Source organism: Cornus florida, unplaced genomic scaffold (assembly GCF_030987335.1).
Source record: "Cornus florida cultivar Cherokee Brave unplaced genomic scaffold, ASM3098733v1 CherokeeBrave_3.0.0_Hap2_Chr06, whole genome shotgun sequence".
In the NCBI taxonomy this organism is placed as follows: Eukaryota; Viridiplantae; Streptophyta; class Magnoliopsida; order Cornales; family Cornaceae; genus Cornus; species Cornus florida.
Genome location: NW_026775576.1, coordinates 31,159,966 through 31,175,764, shown reverse-complemented (window position 1 = coordinate 31,175,764; position 15,799 = coordinate 31,159,966). Strand labels below are relative to the sequence as shown.

Sequence of the window (15,799 nt, the reverse complement as noted above, 5' to 3'; positions counted from 1 at the left end):
AAGTAACAAGATATAGATTCTCAAAGTTATCAACCTGAAATCTAAAAGTGCGAAATCGGCTAAATATAGTAATTTAGTATAATTAGAATATATAATACCACACATCAAGACATAAATTCTCTAGATTATTAACTAGAAATCTAAATGTGCGAAATCAAATAGTGGAAGACTTAGACATCATGCTTGGAATTCTGCCCAGACCTCAACGGTTATTCCGGGCATTAACCCGCTAGGTAGACCACCCTAGTGCGCACTATCTCAAATGGGGAGAACTCGTACCTCCCGTACTAGAGCCAAACTCTAGCCATATCACAATAACAATGTCCCAAGACTCCAAAATAAATAAGTTAACAACTTATATATGTATAAAATGGTACACAAGACTACCTTCATGCACAAGTAGGTTGAAACCACACAATACATACTCTAAATCCACAACTACTATAGGATGACAATGTCGAATCTTCAGAGCACGATTCGTTACGCGCTATAATAACATCACATGTCGAATCTTCAGTGTGCAATTCGTTACACGCTATAACAATATAATCCAATATTGAAAATATAAACTCATAAATCCATTACAAGTCAAAAATCATGCTTTAAACATATTATCAATGTCAACACATGATTAAATCATTAACACAATAGAAACGAAAATTAATTATACAGCTTAATTAATTTCTCTAGGTTTCAAATCTCAATCAAATGACCCCTAATTAACACATGTTAGACAACATAGCATGGTCATTGCATAAATCAATTCAAAGACTTGATTAGGCCATTTGAACAACAAAATGAAATTTAATTAAATCACGATAATCAAATCCCTAAATTCTAAAACAACATCAAATGGTCCCAAAATAACATATACTTGTATACAAGTCCTAGTCATCTCAAATATCAAGTCAAAACTTAATTAAGTCAATGGAACCTATAAAATAGATTTTTAATTAATCATTTTAATTAAAGTCTCTAGATTTTCATACTCATCCAAATGCTATCAAATTAAAGTATGTTAAAGAACATGCCAAGACTTAATTTAAAAGCATGTTACAAGTTAATTTCATGCAAGATACGTCCATGAGAATTAAACTTTCACAAAAGATAATTACTAAAAAAAAAAGTGTAATTCTTATTCAAATAATTCCAATTTAACATATGTTAACAAGCATATCAAAACATAATTTTCTAGCATGCCACAATTTAAATCTAAGTTATATACATCCTTGTAAATTAAATCTTATGCAAAGAATTAAAAATTACTAATTTTCTAGATTCAATACAAGGCATACATATAAGTTGTATAATCGTAGGAAACACTCAATACAACACACAATAATCCTAAAACATCCCCTACCTCCATTTGAGATGAACCCCACCCAAATGAAATTACTCCGAATCTGACGAAACTTCTAGGTTTTGTCGGGGACAACATGGTGAACAAGAATCCCAAGGAAGCCCCATCAAAATCACAACTTGACTTCAAACCCGAACTCAAAAAATAGCCAAAAATGAATTCTAATGAGGGGGAAAGGTAGAGCACGACAACGTGAACATAAAACGCTAAGGCACTACACCTTTTTACCAAAGGGAAGTGGCCGGAAAAGAAGAGAGAAGGGTGGTAGCCATGGCTGCCATGGATGGCCGGCCAAGGAGGGAGGAAGAAGAAGAGAAAATCTGATTTTTCTCTTAAGTCACCCTATTTATAGAAAAACCCTAAAAGTGTCCCGAACGGGTCCCGCCGGGTCCGGAAAAGTGAAATTTGAGCAGACACGCTCAAACGACAAAACTATATGTACAAAAAAGATTCAAAATGAGAAAATATGAATAACGGAAGAAACGACGTCAAAAACTGAGTCCCGAGCAGAGAGATATGCCCCAAACAAGTTTGGCACTAACCGGGACCGGAAATCTTAAAACTGGAGAAAAACGACCAGAAGGAAATTCTAAGAGTACACGATTCGATAAAAAGTGAAAATGAATCCCGTACGAGGATCCAGACTCAAAACAAGACATTTAGCAATAACTTTCATTAATTACACAATGGCACCTCCAAAAAGTGAAAACTGCACTAATGGCCCAGAATGAAAATATCTTCCAAAAATATTTTCTTAAAAACCCCTAAAATAAAATATCTTCAAAAGATATTTATGAAAAACACCCCAAGAAAAGAAAAAGATTCTGAAAAACTGTGCATCCATGCCCCTATGGACACCGGGAGCAACCAGAGTACTTTACTACAAAAGTAAAGATACGTATTTCGTGGAAACCACTGAGAATGAAGATACATGAAGTTAGAAACCAACTCCGAACACAAGAAGTGAGGTTTTGCCAAAAAGTGATGAACGGGGAAAAGACGAAAAAAGGGAAAAGGACGAAAAGTGAATAGTGTCAAAAAACGAAAAATACGAAAATGACTCGGTCCTTAAAGGAAGTTATCAATCCTAAGAAAAGAGTCTCAGAAACTATTTCCGAGCACTCAATATGACACTAAGTGATGAGAAACTGAACTCAAAAAGGAAAAGATCAACGGAAAAAAAATATCCGTGAAAACCAGAGAAAAGGAAAAGAAGGAAAATGACCAGGTCATTACACAAACTGTGACCCTTCCTTTGAAACAATCAATCGTAGCATGAAATGAAGCCAACCAATCCATCACGAGAATGACATCAAAGTTAGTCATGTTAAAGAGGATGAGGTCAAACACAAAAGTCCGTCCAGCTATCACAATGGAACATTCCCTCACAACTCTGCTCAAGGACACTGAAACCCCAACTGATGTGTCAACACACAACGCCCAATCCAAGAAACTGACCTCTAACCCCAATGCAAGTGCAAATGATGATAAAATGAAGGAATGAGATGCACCAGAGTTAAACAAAACACGAGCCCAAGAACCAAACACTAGAAATATACCTTGGAGAACTGATGGACCAGAAGATGCATCGGCCTGAACAACTGCATAGACACGCCCCTGTGGTGCCTGTGCCTGTGAACTACCAACCTGAGCACCTGAACTACTGCACTGACATAATAAGAGTATCTCTCCTAACTGGTCGTGAACCCTGCGAAGACATGGCAGGTTGTGGTAGTGGCGGTGTTCTGAAACTTGACTGAGCCGTAGCAGACTGTGATGGCCTCTGCTGTAACCCTCCGCCACCACCGATGCCTGCTCCCCGATTCAGACAGTCCTTGACCCTATGGCCCTGTTGGCCATAACCAAAACAAACCCCAGAAGTAACATATGTCTGTGGACACTCTGCCCTGTAATGACCCAGCTAACAACAGCAATAGCAGACAACACCATTCTTAGCAAAACCTGCTAGCATAAGGGTAGTAGGAATGGATCGTGCTGACTGTTGTCCCTAAAACTGAGACAAACCACCCTTGTTCTTCTTCCATGATGACCCATTTGAAGATGATCCTGCATTTCTCTTTTGCTTCTATTATTCCCTTCCCGCATTTCTATCATTTGTTTCTGCTTCTAACATTAATGCTCTTTCCACTGCCTCCGCATAGACTTTGAAATATTGTGTCGTGATCAATGGCCTCATTTGGTAATGAAGGCCAGAGACAAACTTTCGAGTCTTGTCAGCCTCATTTCTCACTATCTTTGGGGCAAAGCGAGAAAGAGAGGTGAACTTGTTCTCGTATTCCGTCACCAACATATTTCCTTAGATGAGATCATCAAACTGCTTCTTTAACTCCCATCTCTTGGTAACCGGAAAGTACTTCTCATAAAACAACTCCTTGAACATATCCCAATTCATGTCCTCAACCTTGTGTTGGTTAGTGACCGACTTCCACCAAAGCTTGGCGTCCTTAAAAAACTTGTAAGTGACCAAGATAATTCTCAAGTGATCATCCGTCACATCCATCGAGGTCAAGTGGTTTTCTACTTGGTCCATGTAATCATCAGCTTCCATTGGGTCTGCACCACCCTCAAACATCATCTGCATCAACTTTGAAAACCTAGTAACTTGAGACATTTCTGCGTTGCTGTATATATATCCATGCATGTATACACATCAATGCTCAAAGAAAGAAATAAAAGTTAATGGAAAATAATATTGGGACCCACCCAATGCATACATCAAGGTGCAGAAAATAAATAAAATAAATACCGAAAAAATTGGGGGGAAAAAAAAAAAATCTGGGACATTACAAGCAAGAATTAATGTCCTTGAGGGACCGTATGTCAGTAGTGTAGCGAATGCAACTAAAACACACCTGAAGCGTGGTAGACCAGTCGGAGCAAAATATATTGTTTCTCATATGAGGAAAACACAAACAAAAGAGTATATAAAAGTTGGTACTCCTGAAGAGGCCACAAAAAGAGCAAGATAAAATATTGATCGATATGAAATTATAGCCCTTGATGAGGCAGAGGCTCTTGATAAGGCCTAGGTACCTGAAGATGATGAAATAAAAATCCTTGATGAGTCAAATGTAGCCAATGTTGATTATGTGGCCCTTAATGAGGCAAAGGTACCTGAAAATGGTAAGATCTCAATAAATTATGGAAAGAGATGAAAAAGAAATGAAATAGTTATCGACAGCATATTCTCATATGTCATTACTCTTAATATCGATAATGAGGATCTGAAACCTCAAAACGCCGAATAATGTCAATGAAGAAATGATTGGCCAAAATGGAAAGAAGCAATAAAGATAGAGCTAAATTCATTAGCAAAATGTGAAGTATTTGGACCTAATGTCCAAACACCTAAGGATGATTAGTATTTGGACCTAATGTCCAAACACCTGAATGTCAATCATGTTGGTTACAAATGGGTATTTGTACAAAAAAACGTAATGAGAAAAATGAAATTATAAGATACAAATCCCAACTTGTAACTCAAGGTTTCTCACAAAGACCTAATATTGATTATGAGGAGACATACTCTCCTGTAATGAATGCAATCACATTTCGATTCTTAATTAATTTGGTAATCACAGAAAGACTGAATATGTATCTAATGGGCGTGGTTACGTTATATTTATATGGATCACTCGATAGTGATATTTATATTAAAATCCCTGAAGGATTTAAAATGCCAAAAACAAAATCACTTAGTATGTACTTGATAAAATTATAACGATCCTTGTATGGATTGAAACAATCTGGGCACATATAGTACAACCGCCTCAGTAAATACTTATTAAAAGAAGGGTATGTGAATAATTAGAATCAGAATCTAGTTTTGCTATTGTTGCAGTATCTGTGGATGATCTGAATCTTGTGGGAACTCTTAAAGATCTCATAAAGACTGCTACTTACTTAAAGAAAGAATTCGAGATAAAAGATCTAGGAAAGGCAAAATTGTCTCAGACTGCGGCTTGAACATTTATCAAGTGGAATCCCTATCCACCAGTCAACATATATAGAAAGGTTTTGAAGCGTTTTTTATAGATAAAGTCTATCCATTTAGTTTTCCAATAGTTGTCCGATCACTTGATGTTAAGAAAGATCATTTTTGTCCTCTAGAAGATGATGAAGAACTTCTTAGTCCTGAAGTGCCATACTCAATGCAATCGGTGCTCTTATGTATCTTGCAAAGTGCACACAACCTAGCATTGCATTTTCAATCAACTTATTAGCAAGATATAGCTCTGCACCAACCCACATACATTGGAATGGAATCAAGCACATATTGCGTTATCTTCGTGGAATAATTGATACAGATTGTTATCTTCATAGAATAATTGATATGAGATTGTTCTATTCAAAGAAATCAAAATCCCAGTTAATTAGATGCTGGTTATAGTTAATTAGATGCTGGTTATATCTCTAACCCGCACAAAGTTGGATCACAAATAGGGCATGCATTCACTTGTGACAACACTGCTATGCCTTCTTTTGATTAAGCTGAATGGCTATACTATCTCGAATAGGACATCCCAAGATTGGAACTGTAGAGACCCAAAAAATAAATTTATTGCTATTAATTAATTATATTTTAAAATATATATATTTTTATAGTGATTATGTGTGTTTATGAGAATATTGTTTTATAGTGGGTGGCAATAAAATGTAAAGATGGAAAAACATAAAATAAAGTAAAAGAAATAAATAATAATCTCATCTTTGTGGTCAAGCTGATAGTTATGTGTATTAATATTTGTTTTTGATAAGTTTTTTTTATTATTACTTTATAAGTAATATTGCTATATTTATAAGCATTAATTAAATTTTCAATTTTGCATATTTATTTTAACTAAAACCAAGTGAATGGTGCAATAACTTTTCTTTAATTACTATGTGATTTATTATAAAAGGTGATCAACAACATCCCAACAAAGTTTAAATGTGTGTATTATTATTACACACACACTTTGCTTTGATAAGAGTCGTGCCCTGGCCTTTAACAGTTTTTGATACTTTCAAATTATTGATGCATATACTACAATTGTTATACATGTTGGCTTTAAATGATATTGGCATGTCAATGACATTCCTATCCCAAATCCTTCGAATTGAAAGACTCCCTAGATATTGTTATACGTTAAGAGTGACAGACCTGAGCAATATAACTAGGCACCTAGCAAGATTTTGTGAATTTCCTCACTTGTAAGGATTCCATTGTATCAACAATACAAAGAAGGTAAACTAAAAGTCTCAATAGAGCTAGAGAGAGTGTAATTAAATATCACCCTATAATAATAATTACCAAAAAATCAACATATATGTCCAACAAAAGCAAAAATTACATTAAAAAACAGAAAATATTTGCCACCAATATGTCATGCATGCTAACATTTTAAGCTATTCTGCGCCCTTCTCCAAGTCTAATCCGAGCTTGACCACGTCGAAACTGTGATTTTGGAAGTTATAGTAGATGATACTGTTAAAGCCCTTCAGCATTATATAAAGAAGATGCAGTAGAAGCGAGTTGTTTTTCCTCGTTAGAGCTACATTGATGTTGAATACACACAGTCGTCCCAAGCTTTCTTCTTATTGTCTCTGTCCCAAATCACCATAGTGACAGCAAAAAATATAGTGTAAATCTCTTCGTTTGTAAAGAATTTCAATACAGAAATGTTGGTAGTCAGCCAGTGAATTGCACCACCTAAAACAACATGTGAGTCAATTGTCAAGATAGCGCCATTGGATCTTCTAAATCCTTCCAAAGCCAAATTTAGGAATATGACTTTTTGAATGAAGTAACCAGAAATAGCGTCTTTTCTCTTGAGTCCAGGTCGTTCCATTCCTTACAAACCAACTTGCATCGATCCAAAATTTTCAATGAAGTTCGAGATAAGATTTCAAAACACACATCACAAGAAAGATAACAAGACTCCATTGAAGCTAACAATCTCTGCTCATACACAAAGTGATTTGGTTTTGTGACATAAACTATCAGTTTCACAATGAGCTTTATACAATCTAGGATTGTTAATTAGTTGAAACAAAAATAAATAGCATACTTGAACTGGTAATCTTATGTACGAGCAGCACAGAAGCATATCTATCCCAGTCGAGCAGAACTCCGAGTTGTCCTCCTTGTATCTGAATTAAGCAAAGAAGCCTGAGAGGAACCAGATCCAACGGTATCACCCCCATCAACAGTCTTGCCTGTCCTCAACGTCTTTCGCGTGGAGGGTTGAGGAGGTCGCCCGTTCTGAGAGGGTACATTTGGTTCATCCTCTTCCTCTACAACTTCTGTTTTGGACACTGGGATCAGCCACTGAGTGCCACAACCTGGACAAACTCTTTCAACCTGAATCTCGAAGAGTTAGCAAATTAGTTGAGAATTGAGATCATCAAGCTCACTTGTTCATTACAAATATGATAACAGGACTGCTCAAATTAATACCTTTCTTTGAGAATATTTCTTTTGTAGACAGTATTTATGAATTCGAACGGTACATGTTTCATTATGGCATAACTCCGCCTGTCCAAAATAATCATAATAACACATATCACATTCAATGGCACCACCAAACAACCTTCTGGACAGAAAACAACCAAAAGGTTACGGGAAAAAAGTAAAAAATATATATATAAAAAGATAGCAAATCTATCAGTTGAGCAAGAAGATACTTAACAACCATATGGTAGATGCAGAATATCAGATTCTATAATTAATATCGTCTTAGGGTGAAAGGTTGTTATCATATTATACTACTACCAAACTGCATGGTGGATGCACATGTTAACATATTTATATCCACCAAGAGATGCACGCTTCTAGGAGCTCTCTTTCCCCAACATCCGGTTTACACCTTATCAAAAAGTGAAAAAAAAATATAGTACAAGAATTTTTTTAGCAAAGTAACCAGTCTAACCACTTTGGCAAGTAATTACTAAAGGCAATCAGGCTTTGAAAGTTTCTTTACCTCTAATGGTCACAAAATTATAAAAAATATTTTTTAAGCAAATGTATGAAGACAGTATATAAATTCAATAACTCAACTTTTTTAAGGGTAAATGATGGTTAACATGGTATTGAAGGAGACAGGGTTTTGACTTGAAACCTCACTGCAAACATAAAAATTATAATTGATACACATGGTGAACCAAAACCAAGCCACACATGAAGGGACATGTTAGAGAATATAAATATTTAAGTCAAACCATTTTAAGTAGCTTAAATTTTTAGAGTAAATGGTAGCTGACATTCTAGAATATCAAATGCAAGGAAATACTTGCTATTATCTTAAGGTGAATGGTCGCATGATATTCTACTAAACATACAACATGACTGATGCAGCAAATGTTTATTTATAGAATCCTTACATGGACTCATCTAGAATCTCTCCCCGACCAGCAGTATCTCAATCATATGATCTCTATATGATACTAAGAGATGCTACTTTCTGGATCCTCAGGAATCGTTAGAGGACTAGCTCAGTGCATGAAACTCCCGCCACTGCGGAGTCTGGGGAGGGTTAGATATACGCAGCCTTACCACCGCATGCGATAAGACTCTATTCTGTTTCAAACCCGTGATCTCCAAGTCATAATGGAACAACTTTAATCTTACACAAAGGCCCGCCCTCCCTCAAGAAGCATTAGAGGCGATGGAGAAAAAAGTTTCGAGTTAAGGGACGGTTCAGAAATTTCAATTGCATTGGCACATCATTCATGGACGAACTTAAAAATGCGCAAGACATTTACATATAATAGGCAACTGTCATACGGATCAAACAGCATTCATTAGTATGCAAAAGCAATAGCAAAGATAAAGATACCTTTAGTCCAGCCTCATTGCAAACTTCACATGAAGGAACATCATTATTACGGAACCAACTTCGTAGATCGAGGAAGGATCTAACACCAAGTCCGATGTTACCATCTGGGGTGGAACAAAGCCACTGATCCCGCACGAGTTCCTCAAGAGTTTTCTCCTTTTGAGATAAAGAGAAATTTCTGAATGCGGGGGGCACTTGAGATGGACCACCTTGTGATTGTGACCCCGTTCCAGTCAGAGCCTGAAGATTTGACCAAAAGGATTTTCAAGCAAACCCAGTTGGCGTTTATAAAATGAGAAGTGCAAGAACTACACAGTAAGGATATTTCACATCGCTTTATGAAGTGTCTATATATACATTACTTGACATTGATTTTTCATAGATCGTCACCATATACATTTACCAAAGACATTTTTAGCACAAAAAAATTGCATAAATGAAGTATACGATTTCCAGATTTAAAAGTGTTTGTTCAGTCAAAAAAATAATTTCCAGGAAACTTAATGCAAAATCTTTTTCTAAATGCTCCATTTATCACGATGAAAATCTTAAAAATTCAATTTCCACAAATCTTGGTAAAGTTTATTATGTCCCTTCACTTAGTTTAGAGGGAAGTCACTTTACATCTAGAATTTATATTTTTTCTCGGTATACATTTATCCATTAAAACATTTTCTTTTGAAGTACATGAAGATCCTGTTGAAAGTTAATTCAAACTTACATCGCTGTTATCTCTTCTATTAGTATTTGAAATAAATTGTAGAATAAGATAATAGTATTTTGAATGAACTGTTTCTTATCAATTAGATTTCCTTTCTGTCTATTTAAGGAAGCATTGTGTAATCAGAATTCCAGCCATCCGCAGATTAATACAATATCCTTTTTACTTTTACGTAATTCTCTTTTTTCCTTCCTGCATTTTCAATAAAATAGCCAAAAAGGCTAACAGAGAGTATCAGAGCAGTCAACGATCAACCGGGGCTGCACAAAAGCGTAAAAAAAAATATTTAAAAAAAAAAAAAGAAGAAGAAGAAGAAATGTTCAGGTAAAAACAATGTGGCAACAGGTAATAATAATTCTCATCCAAACACCGTTTATTTCTCTTGATTTGTGGGAACTAGTTGAGAATGGTTATGTAGAAAATGATAATGAGGAAGACAGAATTACGGCAGCACAAAGAACAGCAATGAAAGAAAACAAGAAGAAAGATTCTAAGGCTCTGTCCTATATTGAACAAGGCTTGGATGACATTATTTTCCCTCGAATAATGGGAGCTAAAACATCCAAAGAAGCATGGGAATTACTTCAGAATGAGTTCAAAGGATTGAGTCAGGTAATTACTTTAAGGTTGCAGACTCTCCGTTGTGAATTTGAAACTTTGATGATGAAAAATAAGTCAATCAAGCTTATCTCATTAGAGCTGGTTCTATTGTCAATCAAGCAAAGTCTCTTGGTGAATTTTTTAATTTTTAATTTTTTTTTTTATAAGTAAAGATTGTAAAAAAAGTGCTCAAAAGGGGAACACGTCCCTCAAAGGCTACACAAAGCCAAACAGGGCCTCTAAACCCTTAACGAATCCAAAAAGTCAACAATTTCATCCATGGATTTACAATTTCTCCCTTGGACCCAACAAAAAAGGGTGCTAATAAGGGAGAACTTCAACGACCCAATAGAATTCTCCTTTCCTTCGAAGGATCTCCTATTTCTCTCAAGTCAAAGACACCACCAGCCGCACAAAGGCGTAGCCCTCCAGAAATCACGAGCTTGGGACCCCACTATACAATCTCTCCAAGCCTCAACCAAGCCTGTGTTGTCTGTTACTCAGTTGATGGGTGCACTAAAAATGCATGAGGAGAAATTGAACAGGTCTACTGAAAATCAAGTGGAGCAGGCATTCCAATCAAAATTGGAATTTAAAGAGGCTCAAATGGAAAAAAGAAAAACCACGGATTTCAAGGCAAAAGAGGGAATCAATCCAATGGAAAAGGGAGACAATTCATCAAAGGTAATGGTGAAATTCCTATTTGTTATCATTGTACAAAAAAGGGCCATATTGAACAGGATTGTTGGTACAAAAATATGGATCCCAATATCCCTCAACGCTCCATTTGTGAAAAAGATGGACATAAAGGAAAAGAATGTTTGGTACCAATTTTCCTGAAGAAAAAGTTGATGAGAATGTCACTAAAGAACACTTGTTTTTATCTTGCCTTAATGCCACTGCAAAAAAATATGTAGTATCTTGACAGCAATAGTAGTAACCATATGACCGGAGATAATTCTATTTTTATTAAAATTGATGAATATGTGAGATCTCAAATGTGTATGGGGAACGACAAAAAAGTGCAAGTCCAAGGCAAAGAATTAGTTGCAATTGATATCAAATTTGGTAAGAAGTTGATTGATGAGGTTCTGTATGTACCAGGTTTGGCTCAAAATTTCATCAGTTTGGGGCAGCTAATTAAAAAAGGTTATTCAGTCATTTTTTAAGAAGATATATGCATTCTACACAACAAAGAGAATAAGAAATTAAAATTATCTTCAAAAATGTCTGAAAACAAAATGTTACCTCTTGATTTTTCTAAGCTCATGAATGATCACAAGAAGGAAGAAGTGGTTGCACCATGCTCTATAAAAACAACTCCAGAAAAAGCACAAGGAATTCGGAAAGCAAAAAGCAACAAGTGAAAGAGAATCCTGAAATTTCCAACAGAACAAAGCAAAGGGCTCCTACCATTATTGAGAGTGGAGAAAACAATGCTGCCAGAAAATTCAAAGGAAAGAGTAGCCATGATCATGGAAAAATTTGAAGACCGTAAAGGATGTTTCAGTTATCTGACAGTTTGAATTAAGGGGGAGTGTTGGAAGTTTATTCAAACTTAACTTCATTGTTATCTCCTGTTAGTATTTGAAATCAATTGTAGGATAAGATAATAGTATTTTGAATTAATGGATTCTTATCAATTATGTTTCCTTCCTGACTATTTAAGGAAGCATTGTGTAATCAGAATTCAAGTCATCTGCAAATTAATAAAATATCCTTGTTACTTTTACATATATTCTCTTTTCCCTTTCTGTTGTTTCAATACAATAGCTAAAAAGGCTAACAGATACAACAGCCATTTTCGACAATCACATAAACAAAAATCTTATAGTTTCATCCGAACTTGTGTTTTCTGTCATAGTAAGTTCAGAAAGAAAGTGAAATATGTAGCAACAAGTAAGCAGTTGACTATAACCTTGTAAGACATGATATACTAGAAAGAAAAAAATATGCATTCAGAACATGTATACCAAATATTGCTATGATAAGAGCTTTAATTTTTATCAAGATTGTTAACATAAATAAACTTCTTCCTTTACAGAAAGAAATAGGTCAACTGGTCGTTCTAATTTTTCCGCAAAGCAGATATACATAACTCATATATCCTTTAAAAAAGTTGTGAGGTACATCATTACAATACTTCAACCCCAGGAGATCAAAATAGAGCATATTAGGTGTATGGCTGGAAAGATTTTGGATATTATACTGGAAAATCCCTCATTAGTGCAGTTCTTGAGTGGTATTTTCCAGGGAAAAGGCTGCGACTCACCGGCTTCATCAGGTTATGTTTATGGAGATCCTCAATGGTATGTTTATGGAGATCCTCAATGGTATAACTCAACAATCTTGCAACCACAGTGATTGGTTGCCTCATCCAATGCGGGTTCAAGCCATCACAGCAGCCTCTTCATTCAAAACAATGCCAAAGGTTAAGTGCTATCACGTGTCTTCACCTCCCAGCACCTCATGTAGGTAGGACATACACAAGGTGATGCCTTAGTCAAAACAATGGATCCTACATCAAATCCCAATATACGTGAAGATAGAGAATATGGGATGGATTAGTCCATGAGCCCCTTTCATGAATAAGAGCTTCTGCACTCTTCAGATGCTATCATACGCCAAATACTTCTTTTGGAACAACTTTGATTGGCAGATTGTTCTGACCATCACAGTTCTCCACAACTTCGCTCCCATTATTTCTAACATAATACATTTCTAGAAGTTCACCAAATGTGTGCCTGAGCTAGATTGAAACTTCTCATTTATCACTCTGCACAAATATCTTTCAAGTCTGGCCAACTTCATGTGCCCTGTGGAGCCGACATCTAACCAAGTCCATGAACCACGTCTGGCCAACCTTGATATGATTGTGACTTCCAAATCCAAGCCTAAAACTAAATCCGACCGTACAGGTTATTCTGACCTAAGAGATCAGTTATATAAAATTAATCTGATCGACTTGCACCTTAATAGCATCCCATCCATGAAAATAAATAACCAGGTTGTTCAGTATTATTGGCAAAAGAAGAAGCTATTTGCAGTTAAGAAAAAACTTATGGAATTAAATAATATACTCAATGTGAGTCATCAGTACAACAACGCAGAACAGGATTAGCAGGCAATATATTTTTCTGGTCGGAGATTACTTATAGGAAGCATAGTCATTCAAACCTGATTCTCCAATCGTATATTGAGAGCATCTAAATTCAATAAGCTACCCCGAGCAGTCGTATCTTGAACAATGGCTTCTATCTGATAATTCAAATATGACATAAACACTAGAAATCAGAGAAATTCAATTAAGATAATGCAATTCAGAAATGGTTGACAAGGAAACAGCAATCTGCTAGTGAAATAATATCTTATGCATATACAGAAGTTATACAGCACAAAAACATGAGAAGAGATGCATTTGAACGCTTTCTAACACAACCTTACTTATCAAAAATAAAAATAAAATAGAGATACATTTGAACAAGAGAAACTCTAGGTACATCGATAAACTCTGTAATATTATATATCATCATAAATAATTAATAGAATTGCTAAATTTCCGACAATAATACACGAGCACGAAGGTACACTGCAAAGAGAAAATTTACTTTGGGGGGGCGCAATGAGCATGATCCAAAAAAAAAATCCCCCCCTCCCCCCCAAAGCAAGCCAAAAAAAAGAATTTCTGTAATCAAAATTCAAATATTATGTCATTATTATAAAATACATATAGTGAAAATGTTCTAAAATATAAAATATGAACATTAAATTCATAAAGTTGCAAGATAAAATAATAATAATAAGAAGAATAAAGGAAAAGGTTAATGCGCATATACGAGTGCAAGAATAAAAAATTTAAGAAGAGAGAGAGAAAAATAAAAGAAAAATGAAAGAACTTTGAAGAGGAAAATTAGGGTTTTATTGAAGAAAATGAATGCAAATTTTTTTGAAGGGATCAAAGAAACTTGAAAAAGTAAAAGAGAGAAGAAAGAAAGAATTAGAGAGATTTTTAGAAATGGAGAATTTTATAGGGACATTTTGTAAATTTTTAAATTACATATTGTTGGAGAATTACGTGATTTATGTAATTGTTAGATAAATTTGGAAAGTATTAACTGTCTGATTTTGTACTAATTACAGGCTAATATAGCTGGTGTATTAAAGTTTAGGTTGACTTATTTTATTTTCTGATCTTAGGGATTTGATTGTATATTCCTTAATTTACTGGATTCTGATCTGATTGTATTCAGCCTATAAAGGTCAGGCTGCTTTGTATTAGAAAGTAATGAAATATACTCCAGTTTTTCCCAATTTCTGTGTTATGGTATCGGAGCACTAGGTACTCTTTCTGGGATAAAATATTTCATCATTTACAGATTTCATAGCAGCTTGGAGTTCAGTTTTTTACAGAAGAAAAAAGAGATGTCAGAAGTTACACAAACCAGCTCTCAATCGGAGGAACCTACAATCCAACAACAGGTTCCTGGAGATCTACAGAACATTCAAGCTGCGTATAGGCTGAATGGAACGAACTATTTAAAGTGGTCTCAACTTGTTCAAACCTTTCTGAAAGGGAAGGGCAAGCTCAACCATCTTCTTGGAAAAGGGCCTAAGAAAGAAGATCCAAAGTTTGCTACTTGGGACGAAGAAGACTCAATGGTCATGTCATGGCTATGGAATGCTATGGTACCCGAGATAAGTGATACTGTCATGTTTTTGACAACCGCTCAAGAGATATGGGAGGCGATCAGACAAACTTATTCGAAGAAAAATGATGCAGCCCAGGTTTACGAGATCAAGGTGAAGCTAGCTGCCACAAACAAGGGAACAAGACTGTAACAGAGTATGCCAACACTCTGAAAAATTTGTGGTACGAGTTGGACTATTACCAGGTTCTCGAGATGAAGAACAGTGAGGATGCTGCGTTGTTGAAGGCTTTCATAGAAAAAGACCGAATCTATGATTTCTTAGCAGGCCTTAATCCGGAATTCAATACTGTAAGAGTTCAGACTTTGGGAAAAGGATTATCCTCCCTAAATGAAGCAATTGCAACTATTCGTGCTGAAGAGAGCAGGAGAGGAGTTATGTTGGATTCGCAGCCATTGGAAGGATCGGCACTCCTTACAACCGCTGCTAGTGAGCGAACTTTGGAGAAGAAGTCTTCAGCTATTACTGATTATAAGAAATCTGACCCGAAGAGGACATTCAAAGAGAATCTGGTATGTAACTATTGCAAGAAAACTGGTCATACGAAGGACACCTGCTATAAGCTACATGGAA

The 15,799-nt window shown here is 35.6% G+C and overlaps 1 protein-coding gene across 2 annotated transcripts in view; it reads right to left on the bottom strand.

The window, feature by feature from the left end:
• Window positions 1-7,286: 7,286 nt before the first annotated feature.
• The window catches only part of LOC132311278 (uncharacterized), a 53,512-nt gene continuing 44,999 nt past the window's right edge, over window positions 7,287-15,799 (bottom strand). For both annotated transcript variants that reach the window (XM_059809116.1, XM_059809115.1), the window contains exons 3-6: window positions 13,697-13,777; window positions 9,199-9,438; window positions 7,821-7,898; window positions 7,287-7,724 (exon numbers count right to left, since the gene is read on the bottom strand). In XM_059809116.1, coding sequence (XP_059665099.1) covers window positions 7,473-7,724; window positions 7,821-7,898; window positions 9,199-9,438; window positions 13,697-13,777 — 651 coding nt within the window. In that variant the 3' untranslated portion in view covers window positions 7,287-7,472. The remainder of the gene's footprint in view (window positions 7,725-7,820; window positions 7,899-9,198; window positions 9,439-13,696; window positions 13,778-15,799) is intronic.